We start from the raw sequence: 24,205 nt of genomic DNA, 5'->3' as shown, positions 1-24,205 counted from the left end.
AGTTTGTATAAATAGTTATTAAGCTCCATTCTGTGCCTAGGGATGGGCCTCCTTTGGTTTGCCTTCATTTCTTCCAGTGAAAAGTACTATGTCAATTTCCCACTACACCCTGTTTCTTTGAGACATCTCCACATGGCTGAATAGTCCTGGTATCTGACACAACCTGAACAGCCTTGTCCTCCTCTTACTGTATGGCAGAAAAACAAGGGCCTTAGAATCAAAAGACCTGGATTTGTGTTCCAGGTCTTTGAGTCCCTCTCATCTGAATGTTGGGAATCAAATAGGTTATGTCCTGTTTAATTTACACAACTATAACTGTAGGATGAAATGAGATAAATGCATGTGAGATGTATTTTTAAAATTTCAAATATACATAACATATGTAATACTGTGTCTGTGTTAGTCATTCAGTCATGTTGGACTCTTTGTAACCCCATGTACTTTAGCCCGCCATGCTTCTCTGTCCATGGGATTCTCCAGGAAAGAATACTGGAGTGGATTGCCATTCCCTTCTCCAGGGATCTTCCTGAACTGGGGATTGAACCCAGGACTCCTGCATTGCAGGCAGGTTCTTTGCTATTTGAATACAAAATACAGTTTTTCCTTATTGTTTGCGGATTCTGTATTTGAAAATTTGTCAAAAGTTTATTTGTAACCTCAAAATAAATACTTGTGGCACATTTATGGTCATTTGCAGATGTGCACAGGGCTGTGAAAAACTTGAGTGATTAAACATGCATGTTCTCATTCATGGGGGAACAAAGTGTTAGTCTGCCTTCTTGTTTCAGGTCATGCTGTAAACAAGTGTTATTTTCACAATGTAGATCACAATGTATCTAGTGCCATGTTGTTGTTTTTTTACATTTTTATGTGTTTTGCTTGTTGGTTCATGGCTTAAAATGTCCCTTGAGCATAGTGCTGAAATGCTGTCTCATGTTCCCAAGTGCAAGAAGGCTATGGTTTGTCTTATGAGGAAATTACATGTATGAGATAAGCTTTACTCAGGTATGAATTATAGTACTGATTATTATGAGTTCAATGTTAATGTACCAACAATATATAATTAAATTGGGTGTCTTTAAACAGAAGCACACATAAAATAAGATTGTGTATTGATTGGTTGATGATAATGTTGTGACCAGAGACTCTGTGAGAGCAATGGTTCTGTACTTTCTAGTTCAGTGTTTGTGGTAACTTTATAATACATAACTACCATGAGTAATGATAATCAACTGCATATTAAGAGAATCTTCTCCCTTGAGGCCACTGCTATCTTGTTTTTTAACTAGTCCCAGTCCTTATCCCAGTGGTCCTCACACTTATTTTGCTCCTAAGGATCATGAAGGAGGCTGTTAAAGTGAAAACCCCAGACCACAATCCCAGAGATGCAGACTGAGCAAATTTTGATGCAGGTAATGTTCCAAGAGTAAATGTGGAGCAACCCTGATTCAGACAAATGCTCTTGGGTGGCACAGAGCTGACAGGCTATGGACAGCCACCAGCTTATCATATTAAGATGAATAAATCTTCTGAAGAATTTCTGTGAAACCCAGTGCTCTGAGAATCTTTTCTCCTGACCTGGCCCCAATTCCTGTATGTGCCCTTTCTTATCTTTCACTAGAGTTGTGAACCAGGGATGAGGGGAAGGCCTAGGAAACAGGAAGGGAATGATCACACTAGTATTATCAGTCAAGCCTTTGAGGGTTTGGAGAATCCCAGGCACAGTTAAAAAACTAATATCATGACATCTTGTCCCATCACTTCATGGCAAATAGATAGGGAAATAATGGAAAAAGTGAGAGACTTTATTTTGGGGGGCTCCAAAATCACTGCAGACAGTGATTGCAGTCATGAAATTAAAAGAAGCTTGCTTCTTGGAAGAAAAGCACTGATAAACCTAGACAGCATAGGAGAAGGGGAAGACAGAATGAGATGGTTGGATGGCATCACTGACTCAATGAACATGAGTTTGAGCAAGATCAAGGAGTTAGTGATGGGCAGGGAAGCCTGGCGTACTGCAATCCATGGGGTCGCAAAGAGTCAGACACAACTGGGGGACTGAACTGAACTAAGGCGCATCTGATTTTGAAATTTTTTCTAAATTGTGTCCTAGGATGTGGATGAGGAGAAGCCAAATTGTATCCCCATAACCCCCATCTACAAACACCAGAGTGAGCATCAACATGGCCAAGCAGTCACATCAATACTTCACATCAGAGGGGAGGTAACACTGGGCAGTGCTTAAATTCATTGTATTTTGTCAAGGGAATGCTAATTAGTTTCCTACAAGAATTTACTTTTCTAATTAATTTCAGCTCCCAAACATGACAAGAATATTTAGAGACTTTTTCAATGATGAGGAACCTTATGTCATGTTCAATGAGGAAACAAAACATGTTTTCAGAGCTGGTGAATCTCCTGATGGAAGAAGGGCACTCCAGGAGTCAAGATCGTGTGTCCTCACTGAGTGTTGAAGAAGGTGGTTACAGTGGAAGAAGGTGTTCTATGGACATCACACAAGCAGATTTCAAACTCCTGTTTTGCTATTTTCTAGCACTGTGAGCTCAGAAACAGTACTCAACCTCCCTCTGACCTCGTTTAGAAAAATGTAGACGAAAGCTTTGCTAAGGAAGCACTAAGGTTCCCAGCCTGATGCAGCTTGGAACATGGTAAGAGTTCCACAAATGGTAACTTTCTCTCCTTTCCTCTTCCAACCTTCTGTAGATAGCAGGGAGCTTTCTCATTTCTTGCCTGTCCCTGTGATATTGACTATGCTCCAAATTGTAGATGGAGTTCTTTTTCCGGCCTTCCTCTTTCTCCCTTTCATTTGAAAATTTCTTCCATTTCTTTTGAGCCTTCTGTGGGAATAAGCTTAATGGATGGGCTGATTCTATGCTGATGTGATTTTGGATAGTAAGGAGTTGATGCCTCATGTTTCTCATGAGACAAGTACCATTTTTACAGGGATTTTCCAAAAATGAATACTAGGAATTTCTGAGTGACTTAGTTTGAGAGTTAGCAGATCTTTAGTGGGTATGAGGGGTTGGCCTTTAGTAGGTATGAGGACTTACTGCTGGGTACTGATTTAACTTTGAAGAGAGAAGGCTGGAATTCTGAATTCAGAAGCAAGACAGACTAACATATAAATCTTGACTTTACCACTTACTGTGTCACCCTAGGCAGACAGCAACCTTTTTGAGCCTTAGGTTTCTTAGCTGTAAAATAAAGATAGCAATACTTGTCTTAAGAGTTTTTGTGAGGATAGGCAGTATTATATATAACTGTCTGGCTCATACTATGGGATCAACAAATGGCAGCTATTATTATGGATCAGTGAAATGTTGAGCTGGAAATGGCTAAAATGCTCAGTGAATATGAATTATGTCGGTAGTTTTCAACTACTTTTTACTAGTTTCTTTCAACTTAAAATTTCCCAACTAGTGATAATCTGGTGTCAAGTTAATTTCAAGATGAATTGCAAGCAATTTTTACTCTAATAGCAGTTAAATAACTAACATTTGGGGTGATTTTTGGACTGTCACTCTCATTTTCTTATCTTTTGATATGTTTTCTTGAGTAGGAGAGAAAGTTGTGGATTAAATGCTAGTTACCTGGAAAGAACATACTTGAGAGTAATATTTGGTATGGGAACATCCTTCATTGTGTATATTAAAGTATAAAAAGGTTGCAAGTCACTAAGGTAAGTTAGAGCCAGAAGCAGCAGCGAGTCACATAGGACTGACAACACCCTCTGAGGCTTCCTGCTTCTCCCATGTGTCAGTCTTTGCCTTTGGAGACTTACATGAGAGTGCACAGCTGACTGCAGGACTCCCTAGTCTCTCTTTCTCCACACTCCTATTTTGCTTGATGTGGAGCTGTGTGCAGATCTTTATCTGGCTACAGACTGGTTGCAACTTTGGTTCCTTGAGGCTGATCACACTGATAATGCCCTGGAGCCCTCCAGCAGTCAAGTGTCTGAGACTCCTGGCTTCATTTAACCGGACTTTCACATCATCCCCTGATATGTAAGCTTGAGAATTACCTTTAGTAGAGAAATCAGTTTTAGGAATAGGACTTGTTTGCCCCACTGAAAAAGTAAGAACTTACCCTTCCCTGATTCATTAAAACCAAATACTCTCTGAGCTTGTGTTGAAACCAGGGAGAAGCTGAGTTGTTGTTCAGTCTCTCAGTCATGTCTGACTCTTTGCGACCCCATGAACTGCAGCACACCAGGATTCCCTGTCCTTCATCATCTCCCAGAACTTGCTCAAACTCATGTCCATTGAGTCGGTGATGCCATCCAACCATGTCGTCCTCTGTCGTCCCGTTCTCCTCCTGCCTTCAATTTTTCCAGGCATCAGGGTCCTTTCCAATGAGTTGGCTCTTCGCATCAGGTGGCCATAGTATTGGAGCTTCAGCTTCAGCATCAGTCCTTCCAATGAATATTCACGGTTGATTTCCTTTAGGATTGACTGGTTTGATCTCCTTGCTCTCCAAGGGACTCTCAAGAGTCTTCTGCAGCACCACAGTTTGAAGGCATCAATTCTTCAGTGCTCAGCCTTTTTTATTGTCCAGATCTCACACCTGTACATGGCTATTGGAAAAACCAAAGCTTTGACTCTATGGATGCTGAAAACAGGGAGAATCTGAGTACCCATCGTGAGTGACCCAATGCCCCTAGGCTGAATTGGGTATAACCTCTGTAGGAACTAATATGTTGTCATTACTGCTTTACTTCTTTCACTCTTCTGATTTTTCCTTATAGCTCAGACATAGGTACACAGCAGGCATCAAGAAAATGTTTCTTCAATGTTTAAACAAATAATCAGAGTAGGTTATGTTTGTTTAACATAATTTCAGTGAAATTAAGCATAGGAATGTTTCCTTAAGGAAGATTGAAGACAACTGTTCAGAAACGTTTAGGGTTGCACCAGGCAAAATAAAGGAAAGCAATAAGCAAATGAACAAGTTTATGGTGTTTTTGTTGCTCCAGGAATGATTGATCTATACTTTCCAGGTAGGAAAACTAAGGAATAGAGAATAGAAGTGATTTGCCTCAGTCCACACAAGAAGTAAATAGGAGATCCAAAACTTGGCACCAGATTTAATTTGTTTCCCTCATCTACCTACTCATATATCCCACTTTAAATGAATGAGAGGGTGTGGCATCAGAACCTCTTTGGTTGTGAAAGAAATAATTAAGCTTGGTTGTCCAAATTGCAAACCCATGGACTGTAGCCCACTGTGTTCCTCTGTCCATGGAATTCTTCAGGCAAGAATATTGGAATAGGTAACCATTCGCTCCTCTAGGGGATCTTCCTGACCAAGGATCAAACTCTCTTCTCCTGCATTTCAGGCAGATTCTTTACTATCTGAGCCACCAGGGGAGCCCAGTAGAAAACAACCTTAACTTTGAAAGAAATTAGGTTGCCAAAATGCATACTGTCTGGCCAGTAAATCAACACTAAAAAGTATGTTCAAGGAAGGGCACCACAGAGGGAATTAAATAAGATAATGCACTGGGAAGAGATGTTTTGTGATATCTAGAACTAAAAAACAATTGTTATCTAAACTATAGCAGGTACTTCTTTATTTAATAGGAAAAGACAGAAACCAACAACGCTTCCCAAACAACAGACAACCCAAACTCTAAATAGATGAGATGGCTCCAACTCATTCATAATCAGAGATGTGTAAATTAAAACACAGACTTTCTTCAGTTTTACTAAGTCTGAGTGTAAATTGGATAACAAGGAGTGTTAGCAAAGCTGTCAGGAAGCAGGACCCTTATGCAGAACTGTGACACAAGCTTTGTGAGAAGCCATTTGGTGGCCCTTGGTGAAGACAAGTCTCTCCCTGCTCCATGATCCAGCAATGCAATCTTGGGTCTATATCCTTGAATATCTTCTTGTAATTCAACAGGAGGACTTAGTTGATCATGAGGAGCTGGAGCACCTTTGCTGTGGCTGCTATCTATGTCTGTGCTGTAGCAATTAAGTGTGAGACGCACACAGCAACATGGGTAAATCTTAAAATGAGATTAGAGTGAAAAAAAGAATAAGGTCTGTTGTGCAATATTCAAGTTAATTAAAGATAAAACTGTTTTTGCCAGAAGAATTGTTTTTTTCAGCTTTACTGAGGTATAATTGATGACTTGTAAGATATTTAAAGTGTACAATGTGATGATTTCATATATGTATGCATTGTGAAAGTATTCTCTCCATCTAGCTAATTAACACATCCATCACATCATATTTGTCTTTGTTTCTGGTGAGATCATTGTTATCCACAACTGTCACCATATTATACATCAGGATCTCAGATTTTAGTCATCTTACAGCTGCGAACTTGAACTCTATTACCAACCTATCCCTACTTTTCCCCCAGCCCAGTTTTCTAACCCTGTTTCTATGAGTTCAACTGTCAACTACTTTTTACTCTGTTTCTATGAGTTTGATTTTTCAAATAGATGCCAAATATGTGATACCATGCAGTGTTTGTATTTCTCTGATTTATTTCACTTATCAATGCTCTCCATGTTCATTCATGTTGTCATGAAAGGCAGGATCTCCATCTTTTGAAAGGCTGAATCTATCACATTTTCTTGTACTCTTCATCCTTTGATAGATAGAGTGTTTCCATAGCTTGGCTATTCCATATGTTAGCTGTGCTTAGAGCATTTCCATACTTAATGCATCTATTAACATGGAAGTACAGATTTGTGTGTGTGTGTGTGTGTGTGTGTGTGTGTATGTGTGTGTGTATAATGTGATAATGATTTCATTTCCTTTGGATACATACCCAGAAATGGGATTTTTAATTTTGGGGGGAACCTCCATACTGCTTTCCATTGTGGCTATGCCTGTTTACTTTCTCACCAACTGTATCCAAGAGTTCCTTTTCCTCTACATTCACATTAGAATTTGTTATTTCTTCTCTTTTTGACAATAGCCACTCTAGCAAGTATGATATCATTGTGGTTTTGCTTTGCATTTCCTCAATTATTAATGATATTGAGCAACTTTTCATCCTACTATTCAGTTCTGTTGCTCAGTCATGTTGACTCTGCGTGACCCCATGGATCACAGCATGCCAGACTTCCCTGTCCATCAGCAACTCCCGGAGTTTACTCAGACTCATGTCCATCGAGTCGGTGATGCCATCCAGCCATCTCATCCTCTGTTGTCTCCTTCTCCTCCCACCTTAAATTTCCCCAGCATCAGGGTCTTTTAAAATGAGGCAGCTCTTCGCATGAGGTGGCCAAAATATTGAAGTTTCAGCTTCAACATCATTCCTTCCAATGAACACTCAGAACTGATCTCCTTTAGGATAGACTAGTTGGATCTCCTTGCAGTCCAAGGGAATCTCAAGAGTCTTCTCCAACACCAGTTCAAAAGCATCAATTCTTCGGTGCTCAACTTACTTTATAGTCCAACTCTCACATCCATACATGACTACTGGAAAAACCACAGCCTTGACGGGACGGACCTTTGTTGGCAAAGTAAAGTCTCTGCTTCTTAATATGCTGTCTAGGTTGGTCATAACTTTCCTTCCAAGGAGTAAGCATCTTTTAATTTAATGGCTACAGTCACCATCTGCAGTGATTTTGGAGCCCCCCCAAAATAAAGTCAGCCACTCTTTCCACTGTTTCCCCATCAATTAGCCATTACAAGTGATGGGATCAGATGCCATGATCTTATTTTTTTGAATGTTGAGCTTTAAGCCAAATTTTTCACTCTCCTCTTTCACTTTTATCAAGAGGCTCTTTTGTTCTTCTTCAGTTTCTACCATAAGGGTGGTGTCATCTGCATATCTGAGGTTCTTGATATTTCTCCCGGAAATCTTGATTACAGCTTGTGCTTCTTCCCGCCCAGCATTTCTCTGCATATAAGTTAAATAAGCAGGGTGACAATATCCAGCCTTGATGTACTCCTTTTTCTATTTGGAACCAGTCTGTTGTTCCATGTCCAGTTCTAACTATTGCCTCTTGACCTGCATACAGATTTCTCAAGAGGTAGGTAAGGTGGTCTGGTATTCCCACCTCTGTCAGAATTTTCCACAGTTTATTGTGATCCACACAGTCAAAGTTTTGGCATAGTCAATAAAGCAGAAATAGATGTTTTTCTGGAACTCTCTTGCTTTTCTGATGATCCAGCAGATGTTGGCAATTTGATCTCTGGCTCCTCTGCCTTTTCTAAAACAAGCTTGAACATCTGGAATTTCATTGCTCATGTGTTGCTGAAGCCTGACTTGGAGAATTTTGAGCATTACTTTACTAGTGTGTGAGATGAGTGCAATTGTGTGGTAGTTTGAGCATTCTTTGGGATTGCCTTTCTTAGAGATTGGAATGAAAACTGACCTTTTCCACTCCTGTCGCCACTGCTGAGTTTTCCAAATTTGCTGGCATATTGAGTGCAGCACTTTCACAGAATCATCTTTTAGGATTTGAAATAGCTCAACTGGAATTCCATCACCTCCACTAGCCTTGTTTGTAGCGATGTTTCCTAAGTCCCACTTGACTTCACATTCCAGGATGTCTGGCTCTAGGCGATTGATCAAACCATCATGGTTATTTGTGTTATGAACATCTTTTTTGTACAGTTCTTCTGTGTATTCTTGCCACCTCTTAATATCTTCTGGTTCTGTTAGGTCCCTACCATTTCTGTCCTTTATTGTGCCCAACTTTGCATGAAATGTTCCCTTGGTATATCTAATTTTCTTGAAGAGGTCTCTAGTCTTTCTCATTCTATTGTTTTCCTCTATTTCTTTGCACTGATCACTGAGGAAGGCTTTCTTATCTCTCCTTGCTATTTTTTGGAACTCTGCATTCAAATGGGTAGATCTTTCCTTTTTTCCTTTGCTTTTCACTTCTCTTCTTTTCTCAGCTATTTCTAAGGCCTCCTCAGACAGCCATTTTGCCTTTTTGCATTCCTTTTTCTTGGGGATGGTCTTGATCCCTGTCTCCTGTACAATGTCATGAACCTCCGTCCATAGTTCATCAGGCACTCTGTCTATCAGATCTAGTCCCTTAAATCTATTTCTCACTTCCACTGTATAGTGATAAGGGATTTGATTTAGGTCAAACCTGAATGGTCTAGTGGTTTCCACCAATTTCTTCAATTTAGTTCTGAATTCGGCAATATGGAGTTCATGATCTGAGCCAAAGTCAGTTCTTGGTCTTGTTTTTGCTGACTGCATAGAGTTTCCCCATATTTGGTTGCAAAGAATATAATCAACCTGATTTTGGTGTTGGCCGTCTGATTATGTCCATGTGTAGAGTCTTCTCTTGTGTTGTTGGAATAGGGTGTTTGCTATGACCAGTGAATTCTTTTGGCAAAACTCTATTAGCTGTTGCCCTGCTTCATTATATACTCCAAGGCCAAATCTGCCTGTTACTCCAGGTGTTTCTTGACTTCCTACATTTGCATTTCAGTCCCCTATAATGAAAAGGACATCTTTTTGGGGTGTTAGTTCTAAAAGGTCTTGTAGGTCTTCATAGAATCGTTCAGCTTCTTCAGCATTAATGAATGGGGCATAGACTTGGATTACCATGATATTGAATAGTTTGCCTTGGAAATGATCAGAGATCATTCTGCCATTTTAGAGATTGCATCCAAGTACTGCATTTCAGACTTTTTTGCTATTGGCCATTTGTATATCTTCCTTGGGAAAAAGTGTCTATTCAGGTATCTGCCTGTTTTTTAATTGGGTTGCATATTTTATAGGTATTGAGTTGTATATGTTCTTTGTATCATATATGTTGGGTGCTGCTGTCATTTAATTACTAAGTTGTGTCATGCTCTTGTGACTGTAGCCTGTCAGGCTCCTCTGTCTATGGGATTTCCAGGGCAAGAATACTGGAGTGGGTTGCCACTTCTCTCTCCAGAGGATTTTCTAGACCCAGTGGTCAAACATGCATCTCCTGCACTGCAGGCGAATCCTTTATCACTGAATCACCGGGGGAACCCTATATTTTGGATATCAACCTCTTATTGAATATGTGGTTTACTACTAATTGCTTCCACTCAATACATTGCCTGTTTGTTTTGGTAATGGCTCCTTTCACCATGTAGAAGCTTTTCAGTTTGATGTAGTCCCACTTGTTTATGTTTTTCTTTTGTTGCATTACTTTCAGTGTCAGATAAAAAAAAAAAAAATCACTGCCAAGACAAATGTCAAGGAGCTTTCCCCTGTATTTTTCTCCAAGAGTTTTATAGTTTCAGGTCTTAATTCAAGTCTATAATTCATTTTGAGGTGATTTTTGTGAATGGCATAAGACAGGGATCCAGGTTTATTCTTTTGCATGGGGTTGTCAAGTTTCCCAACACCATTAAAAAAAAAAATTGGATCACAATTCATTTACAACATTGTGTTAGTTTTCAAGTATATAACAAAATGAATCTGCTATATATGTTAACAGCATTGAAACATGTATATTACTAGGGTGATACAGATATATTCATTCTTTTTCAAATTCTATTCTCATATAGATTATGACAGAATATTGGGTTGAGTTCTTTGTGTTATTTAGTAGGTTCTTTTGGTTATCTATTTTATATATAGTAGTGTATGCATATTAGTCCCAAGACCTTGATTTACCCCTCACTGCACCACCTTTCCCCTTTAGCAGTGATACATTTTTTTTTCTTTTTCATTTTTTTTTTTTTGTATTTGCAAGTCTGTTTTGTAAATAGGTCTATTTGTACCACTTTTTTTAAAGATTCTACATATAAATGATATTCTGCATTTGTCTTTCTCTGACTGACTTCAGTCAGTATGACAATCTCTAGGTCCATCCATATTGCTTTAAATGGCATTATTTCATTCTTTTTTTATGCCTAGGTAATACTCCATTGTGTGTAAGTACCACACCATTTTCATCCATTCCTCTGTCAATGGACATTTAGATCACTTCCATGTCTTGGCTATTGTAAATAGTGCTGAAATAAACATTTGGATGTGTGTAGTTTTCTGAATTATGGTTTTCTCTGGATAGATGCCCAGTAGTGGGATTGCTGGATCATAGAGTATTTCAGTTCTTAGTTTTCTAAGGCAATTTCATAGTGTTTTCCATAGAGGTTGTACCAATTCACATTCTATCAATAGTGTAGTAGGGTTGACATTTCTCCATACTCTCTCCAGCATTATTGCTTGTAGACTTTTTAATGATGGCCATTCTGACCAGTGTGAGGTGATATTTCATTGTGGTTTTGATTTGCATTTCTCTAATAATTGGCAATGTTGAGCATCTTTTCATATGCTTATTAACCATTTTTAAATAGATGGGGACACAGTGGAAACAGTGTCAGACTTTATTTTCTGGGCTCCAAAATCACTGCAGGTGGTAACTGCAGCCATGAAATTAAAAGATGCTTACTCCTTGGAAGGAAGTTATGACCAACCTAGATAGCATATTAAAAAGCAAAGACAGTATTTTGCCAATAAAAGTCCATCTAGTCAAGGCTATGGTTTTTACAGTGGTCATGTATGGATGTGAGAGTTGGACTGTGAAGAAAACTGAGTACCAAAGAATTGATGCTTTTGAACTGTGGTGTTGGAGAAGACTCTTGAGAATCCCTTGGACTGCAAGGAGGTCCAACTAGTCCATCCTAAAGGAGATCAATTCTGGATGTTCATTAGAAGGACTGATGCGGAAGCTGAAACTCCAATACTTTGGCCACCTCATGTGAAGAGTTAACTCATTGGAAAAGACCCTGATGCTGGGAGGGATTTGGGGCAGGAGGAGAAGGGGACGACAAAAAATGAGATGAATGGATAGCATCACCGACTTGATGGGCATGAGTTTGAGTAAACTGCGGGAGTTGGTAATGGATGGGGAGGCCTGGCGTGCTGCGATTCATGGGGTCGCAAAGCATCGGACATGACTGAGCGACTGAACTGAACTGAACCTCTTTGGAAAAATGTTTATTTAGATCTTCTCTCCATTTTTTGATTGGAATTTTTTTTTTATATTGAGCCACATGAGTTGTTTGTATATTTTGGAGATTAATCCCTTGTTGATAGATTCATTTGCAAATATTTTCTCCCATTCTCAGGGCTGTCTTTCCATTTTGTTTATAGTTTCCTTTGCTGTACAAAAGCTCATGTTTAATTAGGTCCCATTTGTTTATTTCAGTTTTTATTTTCATTACTCTAAAATGTAGGTCAAAAAAGATCTTGCTGTGTTTTATGTCAGAGTGTTTTTCCTATGTTTTCCTCTACAAGTTTCATGGTATCTTGTTTAATATTTAAGTAGTTAATTCATTTTGGGTTCATTTTTGTGTATGGTTTTAGGTAGTGTTCTAATTTCATTCTTTTACATGTAGTTGTCCAGTTTTCCGGCATCACTTAATGAAAAGATTGTCTTTTCTTAATTGTACATTCTTGCCTCCTTTGTCACAGACTGTGTGATCACAGATGTGCTAGTTTACCTCTGGGCTTTCTGTCCTGTTCTGCTGAACTATATTTCTGTTTCTGTGCCAGTACCATAGTATTTTGATGACTAGCTTTGTAGTAGAGCCTGAAATCAGAAAGTCTGATTCCTCCAGCTCTACTTTTCTTTCTCAAAATTGCTCTGGCTATTTGGGGTCATTTGTGTTTTAAAATTGTAAAACTTTTCATTCTAATAATATGGAAAATGTCATTGATAATTGATTGGGATTGCATTGAATCTGTAGACTGCTTTGGTTAGTATAGTCATTTTCACAATACTAATTCTTAAAATCCACTAACATGGTATATGCCTTCATCTGTGTCATCTTTTTTAATCAGTATCTTAAAGTTTTTTTCTCTTAATATGTATATTATTGAAGTATGGTTGACTTGCATCATTTCAGGTTAACAGCAAAGTGATTCAGTTATATATATACACATATATTATTTTTGAGATTATTTTATCTTATAGTTAATTACAAGATATTGACTACAGTTCCTTTTGTCATATAGTAAGCATTTCAAGCAAAGATGGGTTTGATAAAGGACAGAAATGGTATGGACCTAACAGAACCAGAAGATATTAAGAAGAGGTAGCAAAAAGACACAGAAGAACTGTACAAAAAAGATCTTCATGACACAGATAATCACAATGGTGTGATCACTCACCTAGAACCAGACATCCTGGAATGTGAAGTCAAGTGGGTCTTAGAAAGCATCACTACGAACAAAGCTAGTGGAGGCAATGGAATTCCAGTTGAGCTATTTCAAATCCTGAAAGACGATGCTGTGAAAGTGCTGCACTCAATATGCCAGCAAATTTGGAAAACTCAGCAGTGGCGGCAGGTGTGGAAAAGGTCAGTTTTCATTCCAATCTCTAAGAAAGGCAATCCCAAAGAATGCTCAAACTACCACACAATTGCACTCATCTCCCACACTAGTAAAGTAATGCTCAAAATTCTCCAAGTCAGGCTTCAGCAACACATGAGCAATGAAATTCCAGATGTTCAAGCTGGTTTTAGAAAAGGCAGAAGAGCCAGAGATCAAATTGTCAACATCCACTGGATCATCAAAAAAGCAAGAGAGTTCCAGAAAAACCTATTTCTTCTCTACTGACTATGCCAAAGCCTTCGACTGTGTGGATCACAATAAACTGTGGAAAATTCTGACAGAGGTGGGAATACCAGACCACCTTACCTGTCTCTTGAGAAACCTGTATATAGGTCAGGAAGCAACAGTTAGATCTGGACATGGACCAACAGACTGGTTCCAAATAGGAAAAGGAGTACGTCAAGGCTGGATAGTGTCACCCTGCTTATTTAACTTATATGCAGAGTACATCATGAGAAATGCTGGGCTGGAAGAAGCACAGCTGTACTCAAGATTTCCAGGAGAAATATCAACGACCTCAGATATGCAGATGACACCACCCTTATGGCAGAAAGTGAAGAGGAACTAAAAAGCCTCTTGATGAAAGTGAAAGAAGAGAGTGAAAAATTTGGCTTAAAGCTTAACATTCAGAAAACGGAGATCATGGCATCTGATCCCATCACTTCATGGCAAATAGATGGGAGACAGTGGAAACAGTGTCAGACTTTATTTTTTTGGGGTCCAAAATCACTGCAGATGGTGATTGCAGCCATGAAATTAAAAGATGCTTACTCCTTGGAAGGAAAGTTATGACCAACCTAGATAGTATATTAAAAAGCAGAGACATTACTTTGCCAACAAAGGTCTGTCTGGTCAAGTCTATGGTTTTTCCAGTGGTCATGTATGAATGTGAGAGTTGGACTGTGAAGAAAGCTGAGCACCAAAAAATGGCTTCTTTTGAACTGTGGTGTTGGAGAAGGCTCTTGAGAGTCCTTTCGATTGCAAGCAGATCCAACCAGTCCATCCTGAAGGAGATCAGTCCGGGATGTTTATTGGAAGGACTGATACTGAAGCTGAAACTCCAATACGCTGGCCACCTCATGTGAAGAGCTAACCCATTGGAAAAGACCCTGATACTGGGAGGGATTGGGCTCAGGAGTAGAAGCCGACGACAGAGGAGGAGATGGCTGGATGGCATCACTGACTCAATGGACATGAGTTTGAGTAAACTCTGGAAGTTGCTGATGGACAGGGAGGCCTGGCGTGCTGTGATTCATGGGGTTGCAAAGAATCAGACATGACTGAACGACTGAACTGAACTGAAACCTTTGTTACTTGTTGAATATCTATTTTTTAAATTGAAAATCTAGCATTCTATTCATAGTAAGGAAAAAAAGTGGAGTATATATACATACACAAAAACTTTTCTGCTGTGCTTGATAAACACTAAGAAAGACTATCAATAAAAAGAGGAAGAGAGAGAGAAATTGGAAAACAGAAACTAAGTGAAATGGGAGTACTAAATATGAAATAGAAAAGTGAAACAAACTAGTAGTAGTAAAAGATCATCACATAATCCAATTATTTTTAATCATGGCTGATCATTAAAAACTTATCTGGAGCAATGGGTATTTATATTTTTCAAAAAATTCCATGATAATTCTGATATGCATCTGGAGTTTGAAAGGTGACCACAGAGGGAGGAGCCAAGATGGCGGAGGAATAGGACGGAGAGACCACTTTCTCTCCTACACATTCATCGAAAGAACATTTGAACGCTGAGCAAATTTCACAAAACAACTTCTGATCGCTAGCAGAGGACATCAGGCCCCCAGAAAAGCAGCCCATTGTCTTCGAAGGGAGGTAGGACAAAATATAAAAGATAAAAGGGAGACAAAAGAGCTACAGATGGAGACCCGTCCCGGGAAGGGAGTCTTAATAGAGGAAGTTTCCAATCACCAGGAAACCCTCGCACTTGCGGGACTGGGGGAAGTTTTCGGCAATCTAACTGGGAGGAAAAATTTAATAAGGCCCACAGATTACGTGCCTAAAAGCAACTCCCAGCAGAAAAGTACCCCAAAAGCCCGCACCCTCCAGCAGCAAGCAGGGGCGGAACGGAGAGGAGCAGGCGGCATTGCTTAGGGTAAGGACCGGCCCGAAGACCCTGAGAGCAATCGGAGGGAGCTTTTTTAAACTGTGGGATAGCAAGGGACAAAATTAACCGGCTGGAACACACTGTCAGCAGTTTGCAAAACAAAGGGACTGAGAAACTCCTGAGAAGAGCAGGCCCACCCCCGCTGGAGGTAGGAGGCAGGGGGGAGGGGAAAAGGGCAAACTCAGCCCCTGAGAAGCCACCCCTCCCACACTATAAACAGGCATCCGGGTTCTATCTAAAGACTTCCTGAGACCCGACTGGTGGCACGTGCTGGGGCCGCGGAGGGAAAAAGGACGCCGTACCCGGGGAGAGTGCGCCCAAGCCTCTGGCTGCCTGAGCCGCTCACGGCAGAGGGAAAAAGGCGCGCCGCATAGGGGAGAGTGCGCCCAAGTTTCTGGCTGCCTGGGCCGCTCGACGCGGAGCCACTCGCCGCGGAGGGAAAAGGCACGCCACATCCGGGGAGAGTGCGCCCAAGCCTCTGGCTGCCTGGGCCGCTCGACGCAGAGAGAAAAGCCGGGCTGCATCCGGGGAGAGTACACCCAAGACCCTGGCTGCCTGAACCGCTCAGGCCGGGAAAGGCACAAAACGCAGGCGCAACCGAATCCGCGCTTTTGTGGAGTACCTGAAAACTGGAACCACACTCAACGCAGGGCCCGCTCCACATAGAGCAGCCGGGAGCCTGAGCAGTGTAGACGGGGAAAGCATTGACACCCGTGAGCTGGGCAAACCCAGTGTGGCCGGTGAGTGCTATCCACACAGAGCAGTATCTGTCTGCAGCGCCCCGCCCTCCCCATAGCAGGACTGAACTGAACTAGCGAACCTAAATAAGAGATCACCTCCGCCCGCCTCTGTCGGGGCGGAAATTAGGCACTGAAGAGACGGCAAACAGAAGCCAAATAAACAAAGGGAACCACTTCAGAAAGGACCGGTGCAACGAATTAAAATCCCTGAAGGTAACACCAACTACACCGGAAGGGGCCTATAGATATCGAGAAGTGTAAGCTGGGAAGAGGAGCTATCTGAAATTGAACTGAACCTACACTGACCGCAACAACTCCAGAGAAATTCCTAGATATATATGTATATATTTTTTTTAATTAAAAAAATTTTTTTTTCTTTCCTTTTTTAATTTTTTATTTTTTCTCTTTTATTTTCTTTTAAAATTCCCTATTACTCCCCCATTACTCCTCAACTTTCATTTTCATATATTTTTAAGATTTTTTTAATTAGAGAAAAAAAATTTTTTTTTCTTTTTCTTGTTTTTCTCTCCTATTTCATTTTAAAGTCCTCTAATACGCCTCTATTATTCCTTAATTTTCATTTTCATTTCACTATAACCTTGCCAAAAAAAAGAGAGAGAGAGAGAGAAACCCTATTTTTAAACCAAACTTCATATACATTTCTAAATTTTTTGTGTGTTTTTGTTTTTAAATATTGTATTTCAAGGAGTCCAACCTCTACACTAGATTTTTAATCTTTGTTTTTCAGTATGTGATATAGATTTTGGACATTTAAGAATCCAATATTCAGTTCCCATTTCTATTCAGGAGTGTGGTGATTACTCTCCCACTTTTGACTCTGTTTTCTACCTCAGAACACCTCTATTTCCTCCTTTCCCCTTCTCTTCCCAATCCAACTCTGTTAATCTTTGTGGGTGTCTGGGCTACGGAAAACACTTTGGGAACAGATAACTGCGTAGATCTGTCTCTCTCCTCTTGAGTCGCCTTTTTCTCCACCTGCTCACCTCTATCTCCTTCCTCCCTCTCCTATTCTTCATGTAACTCTGTGAACCTATCTGGTTGTCTCTCACAGTGGAGAATCTTTTCACCATCAACCTAGAAGTTTTATTATCAGTGCTGTATAGTTGGAGAAGTCTTGAGACTATTGGAAGAATAAAACTGAAATCCAGAGGCAGGAGACTTAAGCCCCAAACCTGAGAAAACCAGAAAACTCCTGACTACACGGAACATTAAGGAATAAGAGACCATCCAAAAGCCTCCATACCTACGCCAAAACCAACCACCACCCAAGAGCCAATAAGTTCCAGTACAAGACATACCACGCAAATTCTTTAGCAACGCAGGAACACAGACCTGAGTGTCAACATACAGGCTGGCCAAAGTCACACCTAACACAAAGACCCATCGCAAAACTCACTGGACACTCCATTGCACTCCAGAGAGAAGAAATCCAATTCCACGCACCAGAACGCTGACACAAGCTTCCCTACCCAGGAAACCTTGACAAACCAATCGTCCAACCCCACCCACTGGGTGAAACCTCCACAATAAAAAGGAACCACAGACCACAAGAATACAGAAAGCCCACTCTAGACACAGCAATCTAAACATGATGAAAAGGCAGAGAAATACCCAACAGGTAAAGGAACATGAAAAAAGCCCACCAAGTCAAACAAAAGAGGAGGAAATAAGAAATCTACCTGAAAAAGAATTTAGACTAATGGTAATAAAGATGATCCAAAATCTTGAAAACAAAATGGAGTTACAAATAAATAGCCTGGAGACAAAGATTGAGAAGATGCAAGAAATGTTTAACAAGGACCTAGAAGACATTTTAAAAAGTCAATTAAAAATTAATAATGAAATAAATGAGATCAAAAACACTCTGGAGGGAACCATGAGTAGAATAACAGAGACAGAAGATAGGATAAGTGAGTTAGAAGATAAAATGGTGGAAATAAATGAAGCAGAGAGGAAAAAAGAAAAAAGAATCAAAAGAAATGAGGACAACCTCAGGGACCTCTGGGATAATGTGAAACGCCCTAACATTCGAATCATTGGAGTCCCAGAAGAAGAAGACAAAAAGAAAGGCCATGAGAAGTTACTCAAGGAGATAATAGCTGAAAACTTCCCTAAAATGGGGAAGGAAATAGCCACCCAAGTCCAAGAAACCCAGAGAGTCCCAAACAGGATAAACCCAAGGCGAAACACCCCAAGACACATATTAATCAAGTTAACAAAGATCAAACACAAAGAACAAATATTAAAAGCAGCAAGGGAGAAACAACAAATAACACACAAAGGGATTCCCATAAGGATAACAGCTGATCTATCAATAGAAACCCTTCAGGCCAGAAGGGAATGGCAGGACATACTTAAAGTAATGAAAGAGAATAACCTACAACCTAGATTACTCTACCCAGCAAGGATCTCATTCAGATATGAAGGAGAACACTAAAGCTTTACAGACAAGCAAAAGCTGAGACAATTCAGTGCCACCAAACCAGCTCTTCAACAAATACTAAAGGATCTTCTCTAGACAGGAAACACAGAAAGGTGGTATAAACGTGAACCCCAAACAACAAAATAAATGGCAACGGGACCATACCTATCAATAATTACCTTAAATGTAAATGGGTTGAATGCCCCAACCAAAAGACAAAGGCTGGCTGAATGGATACAAAAGAAAGACCCCTATATATGCTGTCTACAAGAGACCCACCTCAAAACAAGGGACACATACAGACTAAAAGTGAAGGGCTGGAAAAAAATATTCCACCCAAACGGAGACCAAAAGAAAGCAGGAGTCACAATACTCATATCAGATAAAATAGACCTTCAAATAAAGGGTGTGAAAAGAGACAAAGATGGACACTACATAATGATCAAAGGATCAATCCAAGAAGAAGATATAACAATTATAAATATATATGCACCCAACATAGGAGCACCGCAATATGTAAGGCAAACGCTAACGAGTATGAAAGAGGAAATTAATAGTAACACAATAAAAGTAGGAGACTTTAATACCCCACTCACAACTATGGATAGATCAAGTAACCAGAAAATGAACAAGGAAACACAAACTTTAAAGGACACAATGGACCAGCTAGACCTAACTGACATCTATAGGACGTTTCACCTCAAAAGAATCAACTTCACCTTTTTCTCAAGTGCACACGGAACCTTCTCCAGAATAGATCACATCCTGGGCCATAAATCTACTCTTGGTAAATTCAAAAAAATTGAAATCATTCCAGTCATCTTTTCTGACCATAGTGCAGTAAGATTAGATCTCAATAACAGGAAAAAAATTATTAAAAATTCAAACATATGGAGGCTAAACAACACGCTTCTAAACAACCAACAAATCATAGAAGAAATAAAAAAAGAAATCCAAATATGCATAGAAATGAATGAAAATTAAAACACAACAACCCAAAACCTATGGGACGCTGTAAAAGCAGTGCTAAGGGGAAGATTCATAGCATTACAGGCCTACCTCAAGAAACAAGAAAAAGTCAAATAAATAACCTAACTGTACACCTAAAGCAACTAGAGAAGGAAGAAATTAAGAACCCCAGGATTATTAGAAGGGAAGAACTCTTAAAAATTAGGGCAGAAATAAATGCAAAAGAAACTGAAGAGACCATAGCAAAAATCAACAAAGCTAAAAGCTGTTTTTTTGAAAAAATAAAATTGACAAACCATTAGCAAGACTCACTAAGAAACAAAGAGAGAAGAATCAAATTAACAAAATTAGAAATGAAAATGAAGAGATCACAGCAGACAACACTGAAATACAAAGGATCATAAGAGACTACCAGCAGCTCTATGCCAATAAAATGGACAACTTGGAAGAAATGGACAAGTTCTTAGAGAAGTATAACTTTCCAAAACTGAACCAGGAAGAAATAGAAGATCTTAACAAAACGATCAGAAGCAAGGAAATCGAAACTGTAATCAGAAATCTTCGATCAAACAAAAGCCCAGGACCAGATGGCTTCACAGCTGAATTCTATGAAAAATGTAGAGAGGAGCTAACACCTATCTTACTCAAGCTATTCCAGAAAATTTCAGAAGAAGATAAACTTCCAAGCTCATTTTATGAGACCACCATCACCCTAATTCCAAAACCAGACAAAGATGCCACAAAAAAAGAAAACTACAGGCCAATATCACTGATGAACATAGATGCAAAAATCCTTAACAAAATTCTAGCAAACAGAATCCAACAACATATTAAAAAAATCACTCATCATGACCAAGTGGGCTTTATCCCAGGAATGCAAGGATTCTTTAATATCTGCAAATCAATCAATGTAATACACCACATTAACAAATTGAAAGATAAAAACCATATGATTATCTCAATAGATGCAGAAAAAGCCTTTGACAAAATTCAACATCCATTTATGATTAAAACTCTCCAGAAAGAAGGAATAGAAGGAACATACCTCAACATAATAAAATATATATATATGACAAACCCACAGCAAGCATCACCCTCAATGGTGAAAAATTGAAAGCATTTTCCCTGACACCAGGAACAAGACAAGGGTGTCCACTCTCAGCACTCCTATTCAACATAGTTTTGGAAGTGTTGGCCACAGCAATCAGGGCAGAAAAAGAAGTAAAAGGAATCCAGATAGGAAAAGAAGAAGTGAAACTCTCTCTGTTTGTGGATGACATGATCCTCTACATAGAAAACCCTAAAGCCTCTACCAGAAAATTACTAGAGCTAATCAACAAATATAGTAAAGTTGCAGGATATAAAATTAACACACAGAAATCCCTTGCATTCCTATACACTAACATTGAGAAAACAGAAAGAGAAATTAAGGAAACGATACCATTCACCATGGCAACAAAAAGAATAAAATACTTAGGAGTATATCTACCTAAAGAAACAAAAGACCTATACGTAGAAAACTATAAAACGCTGATGAAAGAAATCAAAGAGGACACAAACAGATGGAGAAATATACCGTGTTCATGGATTGGAAGAATCAATATTGTCAAAATGGCTATACTACCCAAAGAAATCTATAGATTCAGTGCAATCCCTGTCAAACTACCAACGGTATTTTTCACAGAACTAGAACAAATAATTTCACAATTTGTATGGAAATACAAAAAACCTCGAATAGCCAAAGTAACCTTGAGAAAGAAGAATGGAACTGGAGGAATCAACCTGCCTTACTTCAGACTCTACTACAAAGCCACAGTCATCAAGACAGTATGGTACTGGCACAAAGACAGAAATATAGATCAATGGAACAGAATAGAAAGCCCAGAGATAAATCCACGAACCTATGGTCACCTTATCTTCGACAAAGGAGGCAAGGATATACAATGGAAAAAAGACAACCTCTTTAACAAGTGGTGCTGGGAAAACTGGTCAACCACCTGTAAAAGAATGAAACTAGAACACTTTCTAACACCATACACAAAAATAAACTCAAAATGGATTAAAGATCTAAATGTAAGACTAGAAACTATAAAACTCCTAGAGGAGAACATAGGCAAAACACTCTCCGACATAAATCACAGCAGGATCCTCTGTGACCCATATCCCAGAATTTTAGAAACAAAAGCAAACATAAACAAATTGGATCTAATGAAACTTAAAAGCTTTTGCACAACAAAGGAAACTATAAGCAAGGTGAAAAGACAGCCCTCAGATTGGGAGAAAATAATAGCAAACGAAGCAACAGACAAAGGATTAATCTCAAAAATATACAAGCAACTCCTCCAGCTCAACTCCAGAAAAATAAATGACCCAATCAAAAAATGGGCCAAAGAACTCAACAGACATTTCTCCAAGGAAGACATACAGATGGCTAACAAACACATGAAAAGATGCTCAACATCACTCATTATCAGAGAAATGCAAATCAAAACCATAATGAGGTACCACTACACGCCAGTCAGGATGGCTGCTATCCAAAAGTCTACAAGCAATAAATGCTGGAGAGGGTGTGGAGAAAAGGGAACCCTCTTACACTGTTGGTGGGAATGCAAATTAGTACAGCCGCTATGGAGAACAGTGTGGTGATTTCTTAAAAAGCTGGAAATAGAACTGCCATATGACCCAGCAATCCCACTTCTGGGCATACACACAGAGGAAACCAGATCTGAAAGAGACACGTGCACCCCAATGTTCATCGCAGCACTGTTTATAACAGCCAGGACATGGAAGCAACCTAGATGCCCATCAGCAGACGAATGGATGAGGAAGCTGTGGTACATATACACCATGGAGTCTTACTCAGCCATTAAAAAGAATGCATTTGAATCAGTTCTAATGAGATGGATGAAACTGGAGCCCATTATACAGAGTGAAGTAAGCCAGAAAGATAAAGACCATTACAGTATACTAACACATATATATGGAATTTAGAAAGATGGTAATGATAACCCTATATGCAAAACAGAAAAAGCAACTTGATGTATAGAACAGACTTGTGGACTCTGTTGGAGAAGGCGCGGGTGGGATGTTTTAAGAGAATAGCATCGAAACATGTATATTATCTAGGGTGAAACAGATCACCAGCCCAGGTTGGATGCATGAGACAAGTGCTTGGGCCTGGTGCACTGGGAAGACCCAGAGGGATCGGGTGGAGAGGGAGGTGGGAGGGGGGACCGGGATGGGGAATACATGTAAATTCATGGCTAATTCATTTCAATGTATGACAAAAACCACTGCAATGTTGTAAAGTAATTAGCCTCCAACTGATAAAAATAAATGGAAAAAAAAAAAAAAAGAAAGGTGACCACAGGTTTTTCTATTAAATGGTAGTTTTAATGAAATAGAATTCTATTATTTTTCTGTTGACCAATCATGTTACAATGCTATTAAGTTATAGTTACATAATCACAATAAGGAAAGATTTTTATCAGTTTTCACAATCAATATCCAGACAGAAAATAGAAGATAGTTACAATTGCGAGCCATAATGACATCATGATTAACCCAATAATATAAAGTAATTGCATGCAATTTTGGGGGTGTCTCAGAGTGATTGTATCAGTGGAAATGCATATATGCACATATTTCCATCCACCCAGCCAGTCTGTGTCTTTTGGTTCGTTCATTTAATCCATTTACAAGGTAATTATCTATAGATATGATCTTATTATTATTTTCTTAATAATTTTGGGTTTATTTTCTGTAGGTTGTTTCCTTCTCTTTTGTTTCCTGCCTAGAGAAGTTCCTTTAGCATTTGTTGTAAGGATGGTTTAGAGGTGTTAAATTCTCTGAACTTTTGCTTGTCTGGAAAGCTTTTGATTTCTCCATCAAATCTGTTGTTGGGTAGACTATTCTTGTCTGTAGGGTCTTCCTTTTCATCACTTTAAATATATTGTGCCCTATATATTTTATCACTTTAAATAGAAGTCGAGTGACTTCACCTTCATATTTTCATATTTCCCCTCCCCCCTCACATGGGAAAGGAAATAGTCAACCAAGCCCAGGAAGCACAGAGAGTCCCAGGCAGGAATACACTGAGACACATAATATTCAAATTGACAAAAGTTAAAGACAAAATAGTAAAGCAATAAGGAAAAAACTCCAAATAACATACAAGGGGACTCCCATCAGATTATCAGCTGATTTCTCAACAGAAACTCTCAAGCCAGAAGGGCACAATCTATTTAAAGTGATGAAATATTTATCAGCTATTATCTCTTCAGATATTTTCTCAGGTCTTTTCCCTCTTTCTTCTCCTTCTTATGCACATGCTGGTGCATTTCATGTCCCAGAGGTTTCTTAGGCTGTCTTCATTTTTTCATTATTTTTTTCTGTATTCTGTTCTGCAGCAGTAATTTCCACCATTCTGTCATCTAGGTCACTTATCCATTCTTCTGCCTCTGTTATTCTGCTATTGATTCCTTCTAGAGTATTGTTCATCTCTGATTGTTCTTTAGTTCTTGTAAGTCTTTGGTAGACAATTTGTGCATCTCCTCCATTCTTTCCTGAGATCCTGGATCATCTTCACTCATTATT

General features: G+C 39.3%; 1 protein-coding gene across 1 annotated transcript in view; it reads right to left on the bottom strand.

Moving 5' to 3' along the window:
• The window catches only part of LOC139036963 (uncharacterized), a 158,334-nt gene extending 142,353 nt beyond the window's left edge, over window positions 1-15,981 (bottom strand). The window contains exons 1-2 of the mRNA XM_070472811.1: window positions 15,595-15,981; window positions 15,393-15,496 (exon numbers count right to left, since the gene is read on the bottom strand). Coding sequence (XP_070328912.1) covers window positions 15,393-15,496; window positions 15,595-15,981 — 491 coding nt within the window. The remainder of the gene's footprint in view (window positions 1-15,392; window positions 15,497-15,594) is intronic.
• Between the last annotated feature and the right edge of the window lie 8,224 nt (window positions 15,982-24,205).

The sequence above is a fragment of the Odocoileus virginianus genome, chromosome 10 (assembly GCF_023699985.2).
Source record: "Odocoileus virginianus isolate 20LAN1187 ecotype Illinois chromosome 10, Ovbor_1.2, whole genome shotgun sequence".
Classification (NCBI taxonomy): domain Eukaryota; kingdom Metazoa; phylum Chordata; class Mammalia; order Artiodactyla; family Cervidae; genus Odocoileus; species Odocoileus virginianus.
This window is presented reverse-complemented; position numbering and strand designations above follow the sequence as displayed.